The sequence below is a fragment of the Arachis ipaensis genome, chromosome B10, assembly GCF_059453495.1.
Source record: "Arachis ipaensis isolate K30076 ecotype BB chromosome B10, ASM5945349v1, whole genome shotgun sequence".
NCBI classification, from domain to species: domain Eukaryota; kingdom Viridiplantae; phylum Streptophyta; class Magnoliopsida; order Fabales; family Fabaceae; genus Arachis; species Arachis ipaensis.
Genome location: NC_142435.1, coordinates 27931864 through 27958634, shown reverse-complemented (window position 1 = coordinate 27958634; position 26771 = coordinate 27931864). Strand labels below are relative to the sequence as shown.

The window sequence follows — 26771 nt, the reverse complement described above, 5'->3', positions numbered from 1 at the left end:
TCAGTCCGCAATTAGACGGGATGGGGTGAGATTTTAGGACCGCCTCACTAAGTGGAGCGGAGCAGGCCAGCCCACCAAAATTTAGATTTTTAGCGGGACGGAACAAGACGTACTTCCTCGCTTGCCACCCCTACCCATAATGAATCTATTATAATTGGTGTTTGATCTAAATTTAAAAATGTCATGGAATTCTAAAAAAATAAAAAACGCAATGTCTTTTGAAAAAAATGGTTAAAAATCATATTAAGTATTCACTCTTAAAATTTATAATTAAAGTATATTTATTTATTAAAAAAATGTTTAATATTTACATATTAAAATTAATTATTATATATTTATATATAAATATATATAATTTAATTTATTTTAATATATTTTATATTTTAAAATATATTGAATAAAGGACATTTTCGTCCCTGACCTTTTTTTTTGCGGACATTTTCATCCTTAAGGAATAGAAAATACATTCAAGCCCCTGACCCCTGGAAAACGTGGACATTTATGTCCTTCCGTTGAATTCAGCCGTTTGCACTGGACGGAAAAGGATGAGCTGGCAGAGGTGGCGCTGAGGTGGCCGTAACGGAGGCCAAGTGGCATGGAGCATTTCGTAACAGGACATATAAGTCCCTGGAGACAAAAACGACGCCGTTTTTGTAACCTCCCCCAATCTTTCAAATTTCTCTGCCCTTTTCTTCTTCCTTCGTCCTTTTTCCCTTCCATTCTTCTTCCTCGGCCCCTGCCTCCATCACTGCCTCACAACTGTGCCTCCATCAGCTACCATCAACGCCGGCGACCTCCTCCTTCCTCTCTTTTGAGCGATCCTCAATCTCATACCCATTAATGGATGCTTCCTAATCAAGACAACCTTTCCGAATAATGGATCTTCGATGCTACAAACATCAAAATAATCAAGGTAATCGGCCAAAAGAGTCTTTACATAATCATAAGGAAGACCCAGATCCCATTTTAGCTTCTCAATTACATAAAGTGGCAATTTTCCCATACCAACAAGCATCAGAAGCCTTGCAATCCTATGAACAATGTCTACACGGTTAATGAGACATTTGTGAATATCCATTTCTTCTTTGTGTAGGCATAAAGCATGAGGTGTGAGCTTAACATGTGGAGGGAAGCCACGATCTGGTTGGAATTGCATGAAAATACAATAATACTTGTCTATAAATTTGGTGGTTGTCATGAAAAGGTTGAGGGATTCTTTCAACAGAGAAGCATTGTATAAGGAGAGGGATTTGGAAGTAGATGAAACTATTTCATTCTTGAAGAAAAGGGCCTGTTTAAAATCTTTCTCTCTTAAGGATTGCATTCAACTATGTTGACCAAAGGACAAAATGTCCAGCACAAACTTTTGTGCCATTCAACTATGTTCTATTTTAATAGAATGCTATAGCATTGTCTAATCCACTGGAATAAAGCTTAATTGTTTTTGTCAACTGTGTTCAATTAAACCCTAATCTACTTAAATTGTGTAAACATAACCTACAGAAGAATTCTCAAATTATAGAAAAATTGTAACAGGTGAAGGGAGTGGACCAAGTGAAGCTATAAGGGTCATATGTGTAGTTGAAATATTTAGTATGACAGTTAGCAACATCACAACATCCCCTTCCCAATGCACCAAACAAAACTTTTCTGAAATTCGGCAGCATCTTAGTAGTACATAGTATATTTCCCAAAGTCAAACAAACAATGAATTTAACAGTCAATTATAGGTAGAGAGTGTAGATCAAATAATCAAGTCTCACTGAATCAAAATTGAAGTTCAATATGCATTAAGAACTCAGCATCACTAAGCAAGAACAAAAACAAGTAACATGAACCATAATCAAGCATAGTGAAAACCAAGTAGCACAATCAACATAAGTACAGCACAATGGCTTAAAATACAACACAGAGAACAAAAGCACCAGATTCAAGCAGCAATTCTCATCGAGTTCAACAATTATATCAAAAGTAAGCTACATAAAACCTAACAAAAATGCATCATTGAATCAAAAGAATTAGCTCATTTTAAAACAGAGATGTGGCATCAGACATCAAAATGAGCACATAAGAGTTCATTGTTAACCAAAACAGGCAATGAGAATTTACATAGCAGCAATGTAAAACATCAATCTCAGCAATTTCCATTAACCAACCATAATCCTAACAACTCAAGAACAATTGAACAAACTAAATATAATGAACTACAAATAGTGATTGCACAGACAACAACATTAAGCAAGCAAGACCTAATCCACTATCCACGCCAGATTCTCTAACAACCTAATGTAACTAACTAATCTAACCAAATTACAATTAGCTAAACAAAACTAACTAAACAATATTAATTAACTAATTGCAATAACAGAGTGAATTAAACAGAGAGAAAGAAGACCTGGGAAGCACAGGGGTGGTAATGAGAGAGAGAGGAAATGATGGTTGGGCCCTAGTAGCGATGGTGGTGCGTCGGTAGAGAGGCGGCGGCGCGGCGGCAGTGGGTCGCCGAGAAGGTTGTCACGGACGAACGGTGGGTGGAAGGAGGGTGAGAAGAGAGAGAGACTAATGGGAGTAAGGGAGTGAGAAAGGGAAGAAGACGCGAAAAGAGAGAAAGGAGGAGGTCATCGGCGTTGATGGTGGCTGACGGAGGCACCGCTGTGCGGCGGTGATGGAGGTAGGGGCCAAGGAAGAAGAATGGAAGGGAAAAAGGACGAAGGAAGAAGAAAAGGCAGAAAAATTTGAAACAGGATTGTGGGAGGTTACAAAAACGGCGTCGTTTTTGTTTCCAGGGACTTATATGTCCTGTTACGAAATGCTCCATGCCACCTGGTCTCCGTTACGGCCACCTTAGTGCCACCTCTGCCAGCTCATCCTTTTCCGTCCAATACAAATGACTGAATTCAACGGAAGGATATAAATATTCACATTTTTCAGGAGTCAAAGACTTAAATGTATTTTTCATTTTTTGAGGATAAAAATGTCTGCAAAAAAAAAAAAAAAGGTCAGGAACGAAAATGTCCTTTACTCAAATATATTTTATATGTTAAGCATTAAGGTGCTGATTTTAGCGTACATCTCTTTAATTTGGAGGTGGAATCTAGCAAAGGTACGTGGTCCTTCCGAAGAAACGCAGTGGCTACGACAAAACAAAGAAAATCGATGCTGCTTCTTCCTCCTCCTCCTTAGCTTCCTTCTTAATATGCCACAAACACAATACCCCCTTTAACAACGCTTCTTCTTCTTCTACTGAACCAACCAACCATATACATAGCAACACAACCACCGTGACATGAAAATAGATTGATACTCTCTCTCTATCTGTGTTTCGCTTTTCCCCAAAACGACAATGGTAGCTGCCGTATGCAGATTCGGACGAACGGCGTTCCTCCTCATTACTATCACTTTCTGCCTCTCCGTTTTGCAGCCATTCGCCAACGCGCGTTGCGACTACACCTTCAACGATGGAAACAAGCTTTACAACTACACACTCTCTTCTCCCATTCGTCACTTTCCTCACGGAATCCTCAGTGAAGACGGGTCTCTCTCTCTCTCTCTCTCTGATCTGTTTTGCCTTTTATTTCTCTTCGTTTCGCTGCGATCTTCATTTATTTATATATTGTTAGTTACATGCTTCCTTGATTCGAATTAAGCAACGCTTTTTTTTAGTGTATTGTTAGTGTTGTTACATGAATGTGGTTAGTTTTTGACGAGGCTATAGTTTTAATGTAGTTTTCTTGTTCTAGTTTTTTGTTTTTTGGGATTTTTTAAATTATTACTCTGGAGTCTGGCTTTATTTTAATTTTCTTAATAAGATGAAGTGAGCCCCGGAAGGAATGAAACTTGTGGTGACTGGTGACACCAAAAGGTATCAATTATTAGACAAAGTAGCCCGATTATTCGTTGAAATTAGGGTGGTGAAGGAATAGGGGATTGGAGAATTAGTTAGTTATTTAAGGTTAATAAGAGTTCATATATCACTCAAATGCTGTGACATCATGATTCAACATGGACTTGAGTTGATGATTGAATTGTCTTGTCAAATCGTTGTCATCGTTCAGGGGTCACTGGCTAGTTTAGTTCTTTTAGGATATTTTGGTGGTTCACTCTAAGGATGAATTAGGGTAAAGGAATTTATGATTAGTTTGTAAATATGACCATTATTGATTCTAATTGAAGTATTAATGTTTTTCATATATTTACTATTATTATTTGTGTGATTGTAGGTTTTACAAAGTGTCAGTGAACGAGAGCACCCTTTGGTTTCAGGTTGGCTCCATCAGGTCACACTTATTTCTTTGGTTTCTTAACAGTATAATGTTAGCACTATTGATTAATAATGTATGTTTTAGCTTCATCCAATTTGGGCACTTCTTAAGAAATTAAATTAGGAAGTTAGTTTACTTTGGAAAATAAACAAGTTATCCATGCATTAAATACATTGAAAGCTAACAAATATCTGGTTTTAGATTCCTTATTAACAAAACATATTAAGTATTTTACCTGCCAAAAGGATCCTTTAGTATGGTCATCGTTATCAGACAGAATGGTATACTGACTCAGTGACTCTGTTAGATGAAACTTTAATTGTAACTAACTATGCACTTTAGCTGGATTAGCAAAGCATGGCATCTGCTTTAGTTGGCAATAGTAACTTCTGTCTGGATGGATCAATAATTGAGTTTTGTTTATTGATTGTCTGAGCAGCTTTGCGATGAAATGGTTTTCAATCATGATCCTCCAATATGTGCTGACTGCTGGGTAAATATGTCTCATTTTTTTTTGCAAAGCAATTTCTTCGATATAGTAACTGAGATTCTGGGTTGTGCTGATACCTGTACAGGGTTGATGTATTGTGAACTATGATCATGTTCTATAATGATCTCATAACATGAAATAAATAATTTTATAAAGGAATAGTTGTCCAAATTGTAGCAGTTGTATATATTTGTTGTTCGCACTTCGCAGTAAATCTCAACTGATTTGTTCTTGCTTTTCAGTAGGGTTTTCTTCTCATTGAATAAATTTCCTTTGCATTTTTGTCCATCTTTCTTAAGCTTCCTTGACAAAATGTGGAAGAAAAATCAATTCACTGTTTTAGAGCTCAGTGTGTAGGAAATCAATTCAATACAATAGTATATCTGAAGATCTTGTACACCCATACTTCCTCTTTCATGGATATACACGTAGACCAAAGAAACCTAACAACAAATATTACAAAAGAATTATGGCTGCAGAAGATTCATTTATTATCCTAGTTAGTAACCTTTCAGTATAGCATGATTTGTATCACTGTACATCCGTAAATGTTATAAAATGAAGCTGAAAGGGAATTCTATTTGATTTATTTTGCTAATATATTAGGAAGCTGTTGGCATGTGCTAGTGGTCAGTGTTTGCTGTTCCCATAAAAATACTGCTACTTCAAAAGTTGACATGGCATGTTAGAACGTATCGGTGATTAAAATATTTTTTACTATTATTACAACATTCTTATGATATTTTCGGCTCACTTATGTTTGTTATATGTTTTAGGAATGTGGAGGACCAGCGCGATGTGGGATGGAGTGCAATGCACTTGTATCAAATAACATTGGAGGTAGAATTCTATTGTCATATCAGTACTTAAAAGTACTTTCAGTTATCTTGAGAGCATTTATAGCATCCAACAGCTTGAATGAACTGATTCTCAATAGGCAGTAGGCAGTAGTGTTTTAGTATTTTTTGTTTAAATTTTTTTCATATGGCATTTTTTAATACTAAAAGACTACAATCTAGCATATTGATATCTGTTGTTATTGCTGAATTGGCTTTAGATATCCATACATGCTCCATCACATTTAGTCATTGAAGTATCTTAAAGAATGTTTTCATTCTTGAATGACTTGGGTGTTTTCTTTGTTAAAAACTTTTGCATGATGGAGTTATTATTACAAGAAGGGCTTTAGTTTGTAAACAACATTTTATGTAGAAAAGGTTGTTATAGGTTATAAATAGTAAATATTGAGTATCAATTTTGAGTTTATTCTTTGGGTATTTCTCAGAAGGAAATTGAAGTAGGAGGGAATATATGTCCTCTAACAGTGATAAAATGCAGGTTATCATGTATGCACCACTCTAGGACGGGGCTCACAAATAGAAGTTGATGTTATTGGTTAGTCCAATTCTCTTCTCTCTATTTGTTTTCTAATTTAACTCATAATTTTCTTTGTTAATTTCTAGTGCTTCATTCATGATCTTGTGTGTTTTATGTATGTTATTGTTACTACTTCAGATTATGTAATTGTGTTTTGGGATGATGCTCCTATTTGATTATAACAAGAACATATCTTTGGTTGTATTGTTACTCTTATGGCAGATAAAAAAAATCCCCACACTGGTGTCATTGTTAAAATGTCAAGTGGTGGCCTTAAGACCAATTGTTCACTAGCTGTATCTGTGCTTTGTGATTATAATGGAGTAAAAGTAAGGTTTTTATTCTTTTCTTTTTCTTTTTTTCCTTTTTGGGGATACTGAATTATCAAATTTGATATTATGGACCTAATAGCTAATACTATTACTGATTATCTATGAACTATCAATCCCCTGCTTGCAGGAACCATACACTCTGCAGAGATTGGGAGCTTGTAATTATGTCAGTACTCTCTTCTGTGACATCTTTTATTGCTTCCTTTTATTTCATTCATTGTTTTATGGTTCTGGTTTCCAACCTTGTCATGGTCCTTTTGGACCATTTGTAGTATTTACCAAACAAAATAACCAACCTCTTTCTGAAGTCTTCAATCTTGTTTTGTTTAAAATGTACTTAACTGACAAGTTTGATATTTTATTCTACTATCTAATAACCTTGTTTCTTAAGCAGGCTACACAGCTAAAGCATCCATCTGCTTGTGCCATAGTTGTAAATGTTCATGGGGGAGGGTTGGGGTGGTTTGGCACCTTATCAATTGTGTAAGTTTCTAATATTACATGGTTGTTGGACTTATCACAAGGGTCTTCTATCAGGAAAAATTACTGATAATTGTTTCATCCTATTTTGTTTCAGTGTTGTGTGCCTTTTTGCTACATATCTACTGGCTGGTGCTGCCTATCGATTTTTCTTCCTTGGGATTCGCGGTGTAGATGTATGTTCTTACCTGTCCTTTTTGTTGTGTAGTTGGCTTTTCTTTTATTTGTTGGGTATATATTGATTTTATTGTTCTGTTAATTATTGTTAATTGTTAGACATAATCATTTATGTTCTTCTACCTAATAGTTTAAGTTGTTGGGATAAGTAGTTTCATGACTTGGTATTAGAGCTTCTATGACCAAAAGGTCTAGATTTTGATCCTTATTGCCCCCCAAAAAAATTTCAGCATAAGTCCAAAAGAGGCTCTTTTATGAGGAGCGTATTAGATGTATAACCATATATGTGCCTCTGCCTAATACCTTAAGTTTTTGACTTTTTGGGATAAATAGTTTCATGACATACACGAAGGCATTAATGGCAAGTAGAATTAGGAGGAAGATCCTCTCATGTGAGACTGAGAGAGAATTTGAGAGAGAAAGTAAAGGTAGAGAGTGAAAGGCATAAAATGCTGTGTATTGACTTACTCATTGATACAGTGCACATGTTGATATATATATATACAAGGATCACAGTTGTTTGGCTACTACAGCTAGCTGTATAACAAAATTCTAACTTCCTAACTGCCTGAGGGGCTGAGCTGGCAGAGAGTGAGTTGGCATATTCTCAACATCCCCCTCAAACCCGGGGTGGTGTCGGCCACTCTGAGTTTGGATGCGAATCAGTCATTTCTATTGATGTTGGGTTGTTTAAGGTTCAATTCGAATCAGTATTGCCTAATGCAAAGGTAAGTTCATAGAGAATTAACATTGCTGCCAATAAAATTGACTGTTACTGCTAAATCTTTCTGCAAACCAAAATTCTAAATCATCATTTCATAATTTGGGAAATGTCTCATTGGTTCTAACATTGATAATGATGTTTGCAATGTTATTCCACGCCCATCCTTTACAACCACTATTTAAAAGCTTTTTTTGTGTGTAGATTTATGGATATTGGTATGATTTTCTTTTTGGTTGACCCTATTCTGCAGGCAATCCCTAATGTAGACTTCTGGGCCAGCTTGCCTAGAAGAATACAGGTATTCTTCCCCATGAAAACTTCATATTTAAGTTTTCTCAATGTGGCATTATAGAAAATTAAGTTTTGAAGCACTCTTGTTTGTACAAGAATGTTGTGAGTTGCATTCTTCACATAACCCTTGTACTCAACTTTACCTTTGCAGATTTGGTTTTCATCATTAGTGAGGAGGTTTAAGGGACCATCCGAAGGTTACCGAAGCTCCTATTCTCCGGTGAACTTCTGATTTTACATTTTTTGGTTCCGGATTTTTCTTGCGGGTCCATTCCAAGATTATCTAGGATATGAGAAGCACATGCTGCAGAAATGGGCAGATAAGTCAATTTTTTCAGGTGCCTTCCCTGGTCAGTTTTGGTGATTCCTTGATAATGGAACATTCTGCAGAAATCTGTAGTTTTCACTCTAACTTTACCTCCACAAACTTGGTAATCTTTTTGAAAGAAAAGAAGATGGAAGAACAAACAGAAAGCAAAATGAACGTGTAGTGTATTTCGTAAAGGAAAGAGAAAGAGGCATTTATTATGATGGAGCTGATCCAATAATTTTGGTTTCACATTCTTTGGTTATCAGGTAATTGAAGGAACTTATTTTTTTTTGTAACTTTGTCTTGCACAAACCATTTATTTCATCCTTGTCCATGCTAACTTGAATGGGATTGGCTTATAATATGATTTTTTTTAACAGATTTTTTTATTTAATTTATAAAATTCGAATGAGCCTGTACTTTTTAAAACAAAATGGGTGTATTGGATTATTTTATGGGTTTTTTCTAGTGGTCCATATTTGAGACAAAATGCTGAAGTCCAAGCAAAAGCTTTGCACCGCATACATATATATATATATTATACACGCTTAATCTAGTTAGCCATGTTATGAAAATAAATAAATATGTAAGAAAGGAACAAACACGCTTGACAAATGGAAATAATTATAATAAAATGAACGTGCAGAAAACACTCATCAGATGGTGATAATTTGCAAAAGAATAATGAATTAGGATCTTATTAGTTAGAGATGCTGTGGTTAATTAGTTTATTCAATTTTAGTTCCATCATTCTAACATTTTCTGAATATACAGCACAGCTTACAGCTAACTACTGCTTAATATAATATGACATCGGGCGTGTCCAAAATTTCCAGTGTATATGTGAGAAATTTGAACAGCCACAAATTACTAGGTAATTTAGATAAATTCTAAATGAAACGTTACCTAACACAAAATAACCTACCAAAGCCATATTCATAACTTAAAAGGGAAAAAATGACCAAAGTTGTTGACACATTTTTGCTTATTGGGTACAATGTTTATGTCTAATATGAAGAGGGAAAGTGACTATTTTCCGCAATCTACCACACGCCCTTGGCTGTGAAGCTAAGGTAGCAGATCGTTAAACAAAGTAAATCAATTTTTTTAAGGGAAAAATATCAATTCAACATTTGAAAAGAAAACTCATCACACCATTCATTCTAACGTTTAAATTAGTCTCTAAAAAAAATCATATATGAATTAATTTCGTCATTGAAATATTTAACGCAGTCATTGCGATAACTTTTTTCTTATGTGTTAGGGACGAGCCAGATAATTTTTTAGGACCAACACTTAAGAATTAATGTTTTTTGAAAAAAGGAATTATTGATTTAGCTTCAACAATTTAAAACACTAATAATATAGGTGTAAAAGGATTATATTTTGTCAATATTTTAGTTTATAACTTATGCGCTATTAAATTTTCTTTTTTGAACTAATATTTTGTCAATATTTTAGTTGTTGAATTCTAAATTAAAATAAAAGACATAATATATAAAACATAAATAAATATTTAGTAATAAAAACTTTAAAATAGACGCATATACATAAAAATATTTTATTGATTATATAGAGGATAAAGTCTTGCTAAATATTTTTTTAAAAAATAATGGTTATATTAAATGTACAATTTTTTTAATCAGAAATACACTTATTATTTTTTAATAGAAAGATTAAATTTGCTAAAATAAGAAGAGCACGTATTATATTACTAACGAATTATAATTCAAATGATATAGTCTTTTTATACTCACTTAGAAACTACATGTTCGAGTCTCACTCATAAGTTTAGAAAAAAAAAGGGGGCACGAATTATGTACCAAATTGAGCTGTTTAATCTTTGAGAAATCAAATTCCCTTATGCATGACATTTCCGGACAGTTTTGAGCATTAATCTATTTTTTATAAATCTTTTCTTTGCTTCCTGTGTGGCTGTGTCATTCGATTTATCAAGTGGATATTCTAAAGTAATTGTAAAATGTTTATGCTTAGCTTAGAAAGAAATGGATATATATATATATATCCTTGATTGCTGTCTACCCAGTGCGTGTCTGAATTAGTCGTGAAACATCTTCCTGAAATTTTAAAAGGTCAATCATTTGTCAATTGAAAATAATGTTAAAATGTTTTATTTCAAAAGAATGAAAAAAAAATCTATATAATAAGTTTATCAAAATGAGTAATTTCTTTTCAATAAATTACTACAACTGATATAAAATAATTTGTTTATATTACAATCGATTATATAATATGTGATTTTCATTTGAAAAAAAATCATCACCAGAATATACATTTCCATTTTTGTATATATATAGCAGAGTTTTATGATAGCATTAATTTTAGTGATTAAGAGTGTATAAATTTAATCTACAAATAAAATATTGACATATAGTAAAAAAAAAAAAATTAAGACTAAAATAATTTTCTCTTTTTTATAATTTTTTATGATTATTTTTATCAAAATAATTCTTTATAATTATTTTTATAATTATAAAAAATAAATTTTAAAAAATAACACTAACATAATTTCTTATAATTATTTTTACTAAAATAATTTTTTATAATTATTTTTATTATTATTTTTACCAAAATAATTTTTTTATAATTTTAAAAAACTAACACCAAAATGATATTTTCTCTCATAATTTTTTATAATTTTTTTAAACTAACACTAAGAGGGAAAACATCTTTGTGTTGTTAGTTTTTTGAAATTACAAAAAAAAAATAATTATAAAAAAATTATTTTAGTAAAAATAATAATAAAAATAATTATAAAAAATTATTTTAATAAAATAATTATAAAAAATTATTTTTTAAATAATAATTATAAATATAATTAAAAAATTATTTTGGTGTTATTTTTTAAAAATTATTTTTTATAATTATAAAAATTATTATAAAAAATTATTTTCATAAAAATAATCATAAAAAATTAGAAAAAAAAATTATTTTAGCCTTAGATTTATTTATTTTTTGTCATATATCAATATTTTATTTATAGATCAAATTTATACCATTTTTAATCATTAAAATTAATGCCACTATAAAACTCCCCGTATATATATATTTTGCATAATATATTTTAGATTTCACTTTCAACACCAAAATAAAAAATACAACAATGTTAGATAATTAAATCATTTTGAAAAATAAATTTAAGTTAGTTTAATATTTTAAGAATTGATAACCAAAGATTTAGTTTAAAAAAAAAATTATAAAAATGAGAATATATAGTTAAGGGGTTGGGTCCATGCTGTGCATGCAAAGTGATGATGAAACCAAAAGCATCATCATTCTCTTCTTCTACTTCTTCTTCTTCTCTTCTTATCAGAACCAAGCATCGTTTCTCTCCCTACCTCTTCATTACCCTTTTAGCCTTCATTCTCTTCGCTTCCATCCTCTATGGCCATGATTCCTTCTTCATCTTCCAACAACTACTACACAATAAACACAACACACTCTTATCCACACCCACCGAGTTCACCGAGTTGACTCATCCCCCTCTACCAGAACAACAAGGTTCCTCTTCTTATCTTTTCCTCTTTTCTAGGGTTTTATACTTGTACAGCACTCTCATTTCTCAGCTGAATTTGGTGTTGTTTGTTAAGATTTCTCGTATTCCTCCGAGAGGCGCACGGAGGAGAAGGAGAAAGAGAAGGTGGCGGCGGTTGCGGTGGGTGAAACGGAGGAAGGGTGTGACGTTTTCAGTGGAAGATGGGTTCGGGACGAGTTGACTCGGCCGCTCTACCAGGAATCGGACTGCCCGTACATACAGCCTCAGCTGACGTGTCAAGAACACGGCCGTCCCGAGATGGAGTACCAGCGGTGGCGCTGGCAGCCTCACGGTTGCGATCTTCCCACGTAAGAGCTATTCTCAATTTTTCACTCAATATATTTTCAAAAATCTTTGATTCGGAATGAGTTATTAAAAGATTATTAGAATCAAATTAATACCTGTCATTTTACTAAATAAATGTAAAAAAAAAAGCATTTTAATTGAAAGACCATATTCCATTATTCTTCTCCTTTGTTTGTTTTCTCTTTTATGTTGTGTTTGTGTTTATATATTTATTCATTTTAAATTCCTGAAGAAAAGGTTGAGTTGTCGGTGGTTCGGGTTAGTTTGTGACTAAGAGGTCACGTGTCAAGTAGGGTGGTGGGATACAATGAATATGAATAGTAACAGTAGTAGTAGTAATGGGAGTTATAATTCATTAGAAAAAGATGTATTAGAATTGAATGATTGGCACCACCACCTCAGCCATTCTGTTCTGTACAATAAGTGTGGAGCAATCATGGCTAAATTGGACACTTGGGTTTATTTCTTGGTGTTTAGTTGGAGTTCGGGCGTTTTTGTTTCTCCATTTTTCAATCGGTGGGACCTTAACAATCACGGACATTGTAATGCACATGTCTCGAGTTGTTGAGTTGTTTGGACTAATTTGATCTTGATGCATGCTTTTTCTCATAATTGATGTAGTTGGTAGGTTAGATAATTTATATCAGGATAAAGTGTATTAATTATTTCTAAAGTTTGCCAAAAAAATAGCTGAAAGTTTTATTTTATTTTAATTTTGTTTTAAATTTTTTTTTATTTGTATCAGTGTGTATCCTGATAATTAAATTTTCAAAAATTTTAGGGTTAATGCACCAATAATACTTGACAATTAAGAGCTAGTTTCTTGTGTTGAAGATTGTTTATGTGAAATTATTGATGAATTAGTCTTAAATTTTTTGAAAAATTAATTGTTAGTATATTTGATACAAATTAAATTTTTTTAGAATAAAATTGAAATAAAATAAAACTTAAAAATATTTTTAAAATTTTTGGTAAATTTCAGAAATAAAAAATATACTTTATCCTTTGTCTTATATTTTTGGGTACATATATTTCTCAAATAATATGTAATGCAAGATCTTTAATTTTTTTTTCTAAAGATAATAGGTTATATTTCATTAATTATTAAAAAATAAAATACAAATATGTCCAAAAACAGGACAATAAAATCTTTAATTTGTGCACTGAAGAATTAGGATGATAGATATTCTATAGTTATCAGTATGATGCTAATTAGGGCAATTTACCTATATAAAAGGAAAGGAAGAAAAATTTACTCAAATGCAACAATACAAATTTGGTTATATATCTTGAAACATATCTATATAAACCGTGGAACCCTTCCATGTTTTAGAAAATATACACAAACCGTGGTAAACTGTCACGGTTTACGAAGGAATCGTCAAATAAGGAAACCGTGTGACTCTACTACAGATTATGGAAGCCAAAATGGGGGCATAAACCGTGCTACCCCTCGCGGTTTACGAAGAAGGATGTTTGGGCATAAACCGTGGTACCCTCCCACGGTTTATGGGCATCTATTTACGTAATTTGCGAAACCTTTGGGGGATTTCATTGTTGGGGGGTTTTAGGGTATTTGGCATGTGTTTGGAAACCCGTTGAAAGGGAAGAAGTACGTTTATACTTCTTGAAAGTTTCAACTTTTGGTTTGGCAAATTTTTTTTGTAAACACAAAAGTGATTTTGCTACCAAAACCACGTTTACAAGAAGTAACTATTTTTAGCTTCTGCGTTTTTTTAATGGGCTTTTAGTCATGGATACTAACTATTTATTTATCTTTTATCAACTTTATCCTTTATGTATATTATTGTATTATTTATAGAATTCTTATTATTTCTATTTATATGAGCTCTATTTTTCTATTATTTATTATTTTTATTTTTTTAACTGTTTGTTTGACATTATACACTTTTATAATTGAGATTTTTATGTATTATGTTTGTTATTATCTTTTTATAATATGATTTATTGATTCTATTAGGTAAAGTAAATTAAACAAAAAATTAACTGTAAATAATAATAATAGTAAAATAGAGCTTTCAGATTTGTTTCAATTACTAAAAGAGAGTACTAAAAATACTAAAAATATACTATATAAAAAAGATCATCAAGAACTTTCAGATTTGTTTTAATTACTACAAAGTAAATATTTAATTTTTTTTATTATTTTTAGTACTCTCTTTTATAATTGTAATTCTCGTCATAGTGTAATTTTTTATAATATAGATTATGATTCCATTAAAAAGATAAATTAAATAAAAAAATTAATCATAGATAATAATAAAATCATAAACGTTGGATTTCAAATTAATATTAAAAATCAGATCATTAAGAGTACTAAAATAAGAGTACAATGTAAAAAAATAATAAAGTAACATTTTCACGTTAATACATAAAAAATATAACATATTTGATTAAATATTCTTTTATATATATATATATATATATATATATATATATATTATTTAAAAATATATTTTTCTATTTTATATCGACCAAGAGGTTAGTTATACTGTCTTGGTCGTATCAATATTTTTGCATTGGATGCTTGATATGTGTCAAAATTTTGTGCATGTTATATATCTTCTTCAGTTATAATATGTTTAATTTAAAAAATATAGGACTATATATTTGTTGGCGTTATCTTTAGAAATGAAAAATGAAAGTAAATAAAAGAGGGACCTATTAGTACTTTTATTATACTGAATTGTTTGTGTATATGTGTTATTATTATTATTATTAGAAAAAAATATAAAACAAAGATGAGAAATAAAAAGTGTGAAATTTCAATTACTGATAAAGAATATATATACTCAAGTTGTATGTTTATATTATTTTTTTTAAATTATATTTATTCATATTAATATTATAAGTATGATGAAGAATACATTTACTCTTTTTCATAAACCGTGGGTGGATACCACGGTTTACCTGTGCATGTCTCTTTCTTATAAACCGTGAAAGAGTACTACGGTTTATGTGTTTATGTCTCTTCTTCATAAACCGTGAAAAAATACCACGATTTATGTTCATTATTTTTCCTTCATAAACCGTGGAAGAGTTCCACGATTTATATAAATATGTTTCAGGACATACAAATAACCAAATCTGTATTAAGTAAACATTTCTCTAGTTTATTTCATTTAAGTAATTTGCCCTGCTAATTATATAGTACCTTCTTGGAATGACTATTTTAGGGTAAGTCTATCCCAAGTTTATCTCTGATAAAAGAAAAAAAAATTAAAAACAAGGACAATCATATACTGTCTAAGCATTTGTAAAGATAAATGCATCTATCATTGTTTGTTTATTATTAATAATTTGTACCTCATTATCGAGTTTTGCATAAAAGAACTAAATGATTAAAAAATTTACAAATACTAAAAGCAAAATATATCTTGAATTCATAATATTTTTTTAATTAAGAACGAGAATCAAAGTTTATTCTAAATTTATAAAAAGCCGTTGATCTTTTTGATATCATGTTTAAGAATCTCATCGATGATCACAATCGCTTTATCAAAAACAATTAAACAAATGCACATGGCCAGAGACAAAAAGGTACATAGAAGAGGAGAAAACAGTACATGAATGAGAAAAAACAGTACATGAATGAAAAGTAATGGCTCTCGTGCATTTTCTAGTAAGAATGTAACAAAAATAATGAGAAAACAGAAGTGTTATTTATACAAGTTTAATTTAAATATTCATAGATATTACCAATATCGCCATATTAGTATGACTAAAACATTTTAGAATTACAAAATTATTTTTGACTTTTCCTTTTAATTCTACTTGCGAAAACTACTATTAAGTAATATTTTAGCTTGGTCTTCCGATCCCTTGTGTTGTCTTGAATATATTTTTGTACTAAGCCAAACATATGACAAACCTCTTCACCAATGCTACAACAGATTCAATGCAAGTTTGATGCTGGAAACGCTTCGTGGGAAGAGGATGCTGTTTGTTGGAGACTCCCTTAATAGAGGCCAATATGTCTCTTTGGTATGCCTTCTCCATAGTCTCATTCCAGAAGGTGCAAAATCCATGGAAACCTTTGATTCACTCACTGTATTCACAGCCAAGGTATGTATATATGCACCTCTGACTTAGCTTGTGCACTAAACCATATTTCACATCACAGTTCTCTTTTTTATGTTCATTTTGGTGTATTTAATTAGGAATACAATGCTACAATTGAGTTCTATTGGGCACCTTTTCTTCTTGAATCAAACTCCGATAACGCATTCATCCATAGGGTATCTGATAGGATCGTCAGAAAGGGTTCAATCAACAAGCATGGCCGTTTCTGGAAAGGTGCTGACATTGTTGTATTCAACACCTATCTTTGGTGGATAACTGGTTCCAAGATGAAAATCTTGTAAGTTCCTCCACTCTATTTCTATCTGATTAAAGAAGTTAGTCGTATGCACTTTATATCAGTATATATGAAAATGTATTGTGCAATTCATCCAATTCTAGGTTGTGTTTGAATTTTGTTTCTGAGATCAAAATACATAAGACAAGAACAGAGAGAGAGAGAGAGACAGAGATGGATGACTTTTTTTTTGCTTCCCAATTAAGAAGTACTGAAAATACATGAATTTTTTGCTTTTGAGGAAAAAAGTGTCCTCTACAACCAAATGAGTTTTGTGTTCATTCTCTTCATATTCTGTGTCAAAGACAATATCCAACTACAACCTTGTTTTGAAACATTGAAACATTAATAAAAATGGTTAACTTAACTATATGCTATTTCATAAATCATACAAATATTTAATTGGGTAAGTGTTAGTCCTTTTCTACACTAAAAGCTAAACTGTTAAGTTTAGAAACCGCACCTGGAACACAAATATGGAGACACTGGAGACAGACAAAAATTTCTATCCTTAGAAATTCTTGTTTCAAGACTGATAAGTTTTGTTGTCTCAATTCTCAAACGTTTCTTACTATGAACCTAACACTTATCTTAAAGGACAATACCATTGCAGACAGCCAGACATATACAAAGCACTAACTAATATGTACTCAAAATTTCAGGCTTGGATCCTTTAATGATGAAGCAAAAGAGATTGTTGAGCTGTCAACAGAGGAGGCTTATAGAATGGCTATGAAAAGCATGGTTAAATGGGTGAAGCAGAACATGGACCCAAACAGGACAAGAGTGTTTTTCACCAGCATGTCACCTTCTCATGCAAAGTGAGTACATCTCCGATCCCACACATTAAATATAGAAGATGATTGCTGACCAGAAATTTTGTCCGAGTCCTATTTGCTCAAATTATGTGGCAACATGTGTGATGAAAACCCTTTTTTTAAAAAACAAGTTTTTGCTTCTTAGTGTTTCTCTAAATTTGAAATTTATGAGGGTTGAGAGTTGGGTACTGGAGTTGGTTATGTCATAGGGTCTTGTCCAATCCCATGGTGAGGCACCCATGGTTGGAGTAGTGGGCTAGATTCTTGTTTGGAGGGGAGTGCAAGGTGGTTACCCAATAATCTGTTATCCGTACCAAGCTTCCAACCACGTTAATGTTGTGGATTACACGGGTGAAATCCAGCTCGAACCCTTGTTGGACCATGTTAGTTGAGTTTGACTTGGGCACTTGGGCCTCTTTATTCTGCTACTTGGGTGGTGTTCCAGTTGGGTCTCTTTATTGGGCAGCTTTAAAAGTTTAGTATAATTTTAACCCCGAAAAAGAAAGTGAAATACAAAAGCTAAAAAACAAACAAAACATTTAGTACGAAGAATCATAAACATAAATTTAGGAATTATGGGACTCATAATTGAATTACATGTATATATGGTGGCAGGAGCATAGAATGGGGAGGTGAAGCAGGAGGTAACTGCTACAATGAAACTACACCAATTGATGATCCCACATATTGGGGCTCTGACTCTTACAAAAGCATAATGCAAGTAATTGGAGAAGTCTTCAGAAAATCCAATGTTCCCATAACATTTCTCAACATCACACAGTTGTCCAATTACCGCAAAGATGCACACACTTCAATCTACAAGAAACAATGGAACCCTTTAACACCTCAGCAACTAGCTAACCCTTCTAGCTATGCTGATTGCACACATTGGTGTTTGCCTGGACTACAAGATACTTGGAATGAGCTTCTTTATGCAAAGTTGTTTTATCCTTGAAATTTTTGCATCGTGTATAGTCAATATATTCATTTTGTTCTTTTATTTGTTTCTGTCATTTTTGGTACGAATTTGGTTGATTTAGACACATTAATTTAAAGATGTATTAAAGTGTGACAGTAATAGCATAACACAACAGAGAAAGTACTATTCATCTATTGTGGTCCACAATTATGTGGCTTCAGAGGAAATTTTGTAAATGAGAGGGTCAATTATTTTGTTGGGACTTTCATTTGTTAGAAAGTGATACATATTTGAGATGGTCAAAGGGAGAGGTTCATGTATAAATAACATTCAGCATTAAAGGAGGAGAGAAGTATATATGAGATGAGAAGATTGAATTCTGTTGTGAAATTACGATAAAGAAATAGAGGTAGAAATTTATAATAAATAAAGAGTAAAATAACTTTGTTATTAATTCTTAAATATATGTCATTCAAAATAATTTAACAAGTTTTCAATAATATTACATTTACTATATTCACTCAAGGAACCAAATGATTTCTTCATGCATGTAGTTAACTAGTTATGTTTTGTATCTTCACTCTTTTTATGAAGGATGGAGCTTGGTGTTTATAGCAGTTAAAAACTAAACGAAAATGTTTGGTAATAAAAAAATTAATAAAAAATAATTAAAATTTGTCTTATTTAATATCTATTAATTCTAAAAAAAATAAGTTTTTTTTTTTTTTTTTTATTATTATCTCCTTAGTATCACCAAAAGCTAAAATACCAAGCCTACTAATTTCACTATTAGTGAATAATGTTTCATTACCATGTAAGAATGCTTCATTAATAAGAATTAATGCTCCATTATTGCTATAATATCAATGAATGGTAGGGAATTTACTAATTTTCGCAATACTCCTTGGATATCCATTAGAGATATATCGTGTTAAAAATTTTGTCTAGAAATTTTTTTTGCGATAAAAAATTGATTTAAGAAATAAATAGAATAATGTCGTTTGTAATGAGAACTATCTTGTTAAACGATCTTGTCAAAAAAAAAAACTTAATAGGATAAAATCCTAGTCAATAAAAATCGAAAAAGTTTGGAATCATAGCTTAGGGAACAAAAAGCAGCAAAAACATTCTTTTTTTACAATAGTTAATATAATTAATCACGTTTAGCTTTCACCCTCTCACGCGTCTTTTGATTCTTGAATTGATTTTAATAGTTCATTTAATATTGAAATATTTTTTATTGCATTAAAAATAGATATTAATAGTATATAATGTACTATTACTCTATAAGCATTGCCTTCAATTTTTTTTTCATATTTATAATTGTTAATCCTTATTGATTCTAATTTGATAAGTTAAAAATTTCATTTAAAAACTTGCTTTGTATTTTTTTTATAATTTTATTTTATATTTTTTATTTTATAACAGTCGATATAAAAAAATATGAGTTGTATGGTAAAATTTATGAAAATAATTTTAATTTTACACAAATAACATTCATAATTTCATATTCATAACGTTCATTTTTTTATATATATAATATTCATAATTAACGAATTTTTATTATTAACATTACCTAATTTTAAGATATGTATTTTCGAATTATCTCACATGTAAATTATTTTAATATTTTTTAGTTGATATTCATATGTACGTTTATTTATTGATTTTAATTTGATTAGTTAATAATTATATTTAATAATGTATTTCATAATTTTTTTCTATATTTTATTTAAATTTTTTATTTTATAATATGATTTATATGTGTATATGAGTTGTATAATAGAAGTTATTAAAATATTTAAAAGAATAAATCTCTACATCCAAACAAAATACTTAACCAAGTTTAACCAAGTTGTTATAACCGCTTTTTAAATCATGCGCCTTTTCCTTATTCTTCTCCTCTTCTTCTTTCGTTTCCTTCTCCTTCAATTCTCCTTCTCCTTTGTTTTCTTCTCCTTCTCCTCCTCCTCCTCTTTCTCTTCTTCTTACTAACATCTCAGATGTTGTTTTTTCTTCTCTTTTTTTTTTCTCTTTTTTTTCTTTTATTATCGATGTTACCACCACCATCACTACCTTCTCCTCCTCTTTCCTTTTTCCATTTGATTTCTTCTTTTCATTTGTTTTTCTCCTTCCCTCCATCATCATCATCATCATCATCGTTATTGTCATCGTCATCTTCTTTATCGTTATCGTCGTTATTATTATCGTTATCATTGAATTTTTATCATATTAATGATGTTGTCTGATCCAAAATTAATTTAGATGTATTTTTGTTCAAGATTCAGTCTTGTTCGTATGCTTGTTTTCGAACTGAGTTTGCGTGTTGCAATCATTTAGTTATTTCGGTGTAAAAACTAAGATATTTATGTGTATTTATTAAGAAATTTTGGTATATTTTTATTCTGATAAGTTCTGCATAATTCAAAACTCAGCACAACGATGAGGGGTCCAACCCTTCCTTCTTCAAGGAGGTGGAGAATATTATTTACAACCCGACCAAAAAACACACAATTTATCTGATTATTCTTGCACATTAACTTGCTAGTGAAATGTTGCAGTAATAAAGAGTTAATCATTCCATAACTATTTGTGTTAGGCCATGATAAATTACTCTAGGTCTTGCAACTGCTTCTTCTTCTTCTTTTTCATCATCATCGTCTTCTTTTTTTTATTCATCTTTTTCTTCTTGTTTTACCTTCTCAAGTTTCTTTTTGTTTTACTCTCTTAACAAGAATAAAACAATGAACCTACATTCATTCAACTAAAAGAAAGAAAGAAATAAAGAAAAAAGAAGAAAAAATGCAGCATTAAAGGAAATATTTTTGTGCTTTTGTAGCAAAGTTTCGATGTAAAAACTAAAAAAGTTATGTGTATTTGTTAAGAAATTTTAGTGTATTTTTATTCTGATAAGTTTTGAATAATTCAAAACTCTTCCTCTTTCTCCTCCTCATCTTTTGCTGCTTCTTCTTCTTTTTCTTTTTCATCATCATCTTTTTTTTCTTATTCATCTTTTTCTTCTTATTTTATCTTCTCAAGTTTCTTCTTGTTTTACTCTCTTGACAAGAATCAAAATAAAAAAATCAATCAAAGAAGAATAAGAAATACATAATGCTGCAAAATTATTAGAAAGAGGATAAACCTACATTCATTTAACTAAAAGAAAGAAAAAAATAAGGAAAAAAAGAAGAAAAAAATACAGTATTAAAGAATACATTTTTGTGCTTTTGTGCTTTTATAGCAAAGTTTCTGTGTAAAATGTAACATCCTACCACACAGAACTTTACGCTTAAGTCATAAAACTGAGGTGGTGATGTATTACGACCTCTAAAATAAAATATATACATAATAATAGTTGAAAGAAATTTTATAACGAGGAACCTTTGAAGAGAAGTTTAAAACAAAAGTCGTAACGCTCACGTAAATGGAAAACTTGCGTACGAAAAAAAAATGTAAGATATATACATGAATAATAAGAAGGGAGTGTCAAAGATACAAATATTCAAACTCCAAACTCAACCTCCGAAACCAAAGGTCCCACTTTGCTGCAGAGAACTCAAGACGCCTAGTTAGGTTTCTCTCAACCTGCATCTGAAAAATAGCAACACAGTATGGAATGAGAACCAGAGGTTCTCAGCATGGTAACTGTGCCCACATAATTAATATATAAGGTCCCGGAAAAGGCATAGGCAATCCCAGAACTTTGACACTTAGATTATAATACTTAAAAGATAATAAATTGTAAACCATAAATAGGGTAGGTCATCTAAGGTTCTATATCTTAACTAAACTCTAACTGAAACCCTCCGTCGTGTACTTTTCTCTAAAGCCTCCAACTCCGGTGAAACCACACAGACAAGCAAAACAAACAATGACAAACATAAACAGGATACAGTTACAGCAGGTAGTGAATATAACAGGTAAGCACAATAGTCACATAGGCAAGCCCAATCAAATACCCAAACAAACAAAACGTACATATGCACATGATGTATGTCTGTCCTATGGCTGATGATATCATCTGTCGGTTATATAGCCAACCCGATACTTCCTGGTAGCTAACCATGGACAGAGACACCCATTGCGGAGCAAGTGGGTTTGAGCTACAATCCCTTGCTACTATCCGCTTAACCCAGAGCCAATGGAATAACCACTATTGCGGCTACTACCCAGGCAGATGTTTAAAAGCTCAACCTAGAGTAAGCAGAATAATCCACTACTACTGCTACTACCCAGGCGTCACAATCACTAACTTGGAGCAAGCAGAACGAACAACAATTCTTGCTACTGCCCAGGTATCTCAAACATACATTCATTTAGTCTAAATCAATCGTCATTATTATCAAATCTCAAACACTGACTCGGAGCAAGCGGGACGAACCACAATCCTTACTACTACCCAGGTATCACATTCAAAGTTCATTGTTATTTTCGTTATCATTTCAATTCTTTCATATTCATTTAAAACTCAATAGTTAAACTCAGTTTTCAAATTTTTTCTTCCTTATCTCGTACCTGGAGCAAGTGGATAATACCACTGCCTACTACCCGGTCACATATATCTTATTAAATTAGGCATAAGTATTGTTTTGGTCTCTAACGTTGAGGGTCAGAATCGAAACCGTCCCTGATGGTATTTTTGATTTAGAATCGTCCTTAATGTTGCATTTCATTTTAAAATCGTCCTTTCTAATAAATTTTTTTTCTAAATGAGAAAAATATCCTTTTTTCACCATTTCATTCTTCTTGTTCTTCTTCTTCCATTAACAAAACTCAAAATTTCAAATTTTTAAATACAGTTAACAAAATCAAATTACAAGAATTAAAAAAACCCAAATCCATCTTCAATTGTAAAAATAAAAAATCTATAAATTTAATTACAGAAGGAAGAAGGTAACCTCGTCTCCATCTCCGATGACAAGTACGCTCATGAACTGTAGTTACAAGAGGCCATCATGTCCTCCTTCATCGCTTCTCAAAGCACCATCAAAGGCTCATCATCATCAAAAACCGTTCTTTGTCTTCCATTTTCATCAACACCTTCGTCATCATGACCAGTCTTTGTTGTCCCCAAAACCGAGTACATAGAGCTTCTGGATGACGACGAAATGCTTATCATATGTGAGATTTATGCAGAAACGAAATATAAGAACAATACCAAAAATTTAATTACCAAAAAATTAAATACAAGAACAAGACAAAAAATTAGGAAGAAACAAGAAATCCAAAAACAAAAAAAAGCAACAGCAATCCAGAAATCAGAACAAGAACAAAACCAACAATAAAAATTAGGGAATTAGGGATTATGATGAACAAATCCATTATTCAAATCCAGATTCAACAAATCAACACACAACAACGATAAAATCAGAAAATAACAAATCAAAATCAGCCGAAGCAGACCCAGAAGATGCAGAAGCAGAAGCACTAAACAGAAGCAGAAAGCAGAAGACGAAGCAGAAGATGCAAAAGCAGAAGCAGAAGCACTCAAGCAGACCCAAAAGAAGCAGAAGACGAAGAAGAAACAGAGGTCGAAGCAAGAAGCAGAAGCGGCGAGGTGGCGAGGAGCAGTGGTGCAGAAGCAGAAGCTCTCTCCCTGGCTCGTGACGGCGACGGCAGCTCCAAACTTCACCGGCGCCGTCCCCCTCCTCCCCTCCCCTTCCCCTTCCCCTTCCCCCTCTCCCTTTCCCTTTTTCCTCCCCCTTCTTTATCCCTTTCCCTTTCTCCGATCCCTTCCCTCTCGTGTCTTTTCTTTTTTTTTTATTTTATATTTTTTAATTTAAAATAACGATTTATAAAAAGGGTAGTTTTGTCATTTAAAAAAATTTATTAGAAAGGAAGATTTTAAAATGAAATGCAACTTTAAGGACGATTCTAAATAAAAAAATTACATCAGGGGCGGTTTCGATTCTGACCCTCAACGTTAGGGACAAAAATAATACTTATCCCATTAAATTACAAATCCTCATTACTCTCATCATCCCTATCAAATCAAGCATCCCCTTCCTCAACTCCTTCGACACCAATTCTATCTTCTTCCACTCACTAACCCTTACTCCGTAGCCCCAAAACCTAACCAATACACTTTAAACAGAGTTTTCTGGTTTTTCCTACAACTTCAAAAATTCAGTTTTTACACATAACTTCCGACGTCCATAACTTCCTCTACGAAATTCTGCTTTTTCACAAAGTTTATAGCATTTTAAACCTTTTAAAACTATCTTTAATTTGAACCAAAATTAACTCAAATTCAATATCGGAGGCTCAGGTTATAGACCACCGAAATTCATTAAAAATCTGCTTTTACCAAAAAAGTTCAAAACCTGGCCTTTATTTTTCAAATTCTCATTTTCAAACCAAGTTTCACAACCCAAAACAATATTAAATACACTCAAAATAATTCCATAACCATTTTCTTCATTCCACAACACTTCAACACTCAATTTCATCAACTCTAACCAACACAATCATAACCAAAGCAACAATACTCATAAACCATCAATATAACATCATCATCATTTACAATCAAAGTCGAACCTCATCTTTACTCAATAATTCAGCAGCACATTCACATATTCAACTCCACAGTTTTACCAATTCGCTAAACTTTAACAAGTCATCCTGGTTTAACCTAACCTACAGTCAACTAGTTTAAGTTTTCATGACACATTGTATTTTAATTATGAGAAACCGAAATCATACCTTGCCGATTCCTCCTTAATGCTCGGAACACCTAATTTATCTACCGTTCCTCAAGCTTCAAAGCTCCAACTCCTTACTAATTGAATTTTCAGCTCCCATGATTCAATTTCAAGCTTCCAATATTCACCAATTTAACTCAAATTCAACAAGATACATGATCTAATTCATACAATATCACAATAATCAACACTGAGCTCACTAAATCACCAATTCACAAGGGTTAGGATTTTCTTACCGATACTCATGAGTCAAATGGAAAAAATTCAGTGATTATCCACCGCTAAAGTACCCTTAAACCATCAAAATCACAATCTCTCAATTACTAAAATCGAAAATCATGAACTGAAAAAGAGAGAATTGGGTGAGAAAACATGATTCACTTACCAAATTGCTATGTGGGTTTTGTAGAGAATTCCGAGACGAATGCGTGGCCGCTAATGGCTCATCAATCGGAGCTCTGGATCAAAAGTTATGGGGGAAACAAGTGAGAAATGAATAGTAGTTCTCTTCCTCCGATCCCAAGGGTTTCACTCTTTCAGTGTGTTTAATGAAGAAGAAGGGGAGAAAGAAGGCTGATGGCGGCTTATGTATAGAGTTAGGTAAGTGGGCTTGGGCCTTGGGCCCATTTTGGGTCTGGTTTGATCGGTTCGGTCTGTTCGGCCTAATTTTGAGCCAAATTCTTTAAAATTAGTGTCAAAATTTTTATTTTAGTTAGCTCTACCTCACTAAACTATATAATTTTATTTTCTAATTTATTTGATTAATAATTAATTTATTAGCTAATTATTCACTAATTTCGCGGGTTTTACATAAAACTAAAAAATTTGTGTGTATTATTAAGAAATTTCGATGTATTTTTATTTTGATAAGTTCTGCATAATTCAAAAATTGTTCTCATTATCATCATCATCTTCCTTTTTTTATTCATCTTTTTCTTGTTGTTTTACTTTCTCAAATTTTTTCTTATTTTACTCTCTTAATAAGAATAAAAACAAAAAAAAAATCAAACAAAAAAGAAGAAGAAACACATAATGCTACAAAATTACTAGGAAAAGGATGAACCTACATTCATTCAATTAAAAAAAGAAAGAAATAAGAAAAAAAGAAGAAAAACATATAGCATTAAAAAAGACATTTTTGTGCTTTTATAGCAGAGTTTTGGTGTAAAAACTAAGAAATTTATGTGTATTTCTTAAGAAAATTTAGTATATTTTTATTTTGATAAGTTCTGCATAATTCAAAACTCTCCTTTTTCTCCTCATATTCTACTGGCTCTTCTTCATTTTCTTCTTCTTATTATTATTTTATTTTCTCATAATTTTTTTTTGTTTCACTCTCTTAAGAAGAATAAAATAAAAAAAAAGAAAAATCAAAGCTGCAAAAGTACTAGGAAAAAAAGGAGGAAAAGAAAAAACGTAGCCATAACAGCAACAATAAAAGAACGACGATAGAGAGAAAACATGCGAAGAAAAAGAGGGAATACGACGAAGAAGAAGGAAGAATACAAAGAAGAAGAAAGACGACCGCAAAGAAGAATAAGGAACGCGAAGACGAAGAAGGATATGTTTGTGTTAGTAAAGCACGCGTGTGTACACGCTGTTTGTAATGAAAGTGATTTTTGTTGGGTTTGGCCCAACTTCGTTGGATTT

General features: G+C 31.8%; 3 protein-coding genes across 4 annotated transcripts; 2 read left to right on the top strand and 1 right to left on the bottom strand.

Annotated features, from left to right (window-relative positions):
• Positions 1–745: 745 nt before the first annotated feature.
• Positions 746–1324, bottom strand: LOC107620341 (protein WHAT'S THIS FACTOR 9, mitochondrial-like). Its single transcript, XM_016322517.1, has one exon. It carries the CDS (start codon positions 1322–1324, stop codon positions 746–748), a length of 579 nt encoding a protein of 192 aa, XP_016178003.1.
• A 1698-nt stretch (positions 1325–3022) lies between these two features.
• Positions 3023–8877, top strand: LOC107623898 (autophagy-like protein). Of its 2 annotated transcripts, XR_002355355.2 has the most exons (12): positions 3023–3534; positions 4221–4263; positions 4702–4755; positions 5529–5592; positions 6091–6147; positions 6352–6458; positions 6589–6627; positions 6856–6944; positions 7039–7117; positions 8093–8140; positions 8285–8471; positions 8581–8877. XR_002355355.2 is itself a non-coding variant. In XM_016326295.3 (11 exons), exons 1-11 carry the CDS (start codon positions 3344–3346, stop codon positions 8363–8365), a joined length of 852 nt encoding a protein of 283 aa, XP_016181781.1. In that variant the 5' UTR covers positions 3023–3343; the 3' UTR covers positions 8366–8877. The 2 variants fall into 2 exon arrangements, 1 of the variants encoding a protein (XP_016181781.1); XM_016326295.3 differs by having other exon boundaries at positions 8285–8877.
• Positions 8878–11643: 2766 nt separating this feature from the next.
• On the top strand, positions 11644–18682 carry LOC107623814 (protein trichome birefringence-like 33). The gene is made up of 6 exons (XM_088507252.1): positions 11644–11965; positions 12055–12307; positions 16220–16391; positions 16487–16686; positions 17346–17504; positions 18117–18682. Exons 1-6 carry the CDS (start codon positions 11716–11718, stop codon positions 18454–18456), a joined length of 1374 nt encoding a protein of 457 aa, XP_088363378.1. The 5' UTR covers positions 11644–11715; the 3' UTR covers positions 18457–18682.
• Positions 18683–26771: the final 8089 nt, after the last annotated feature.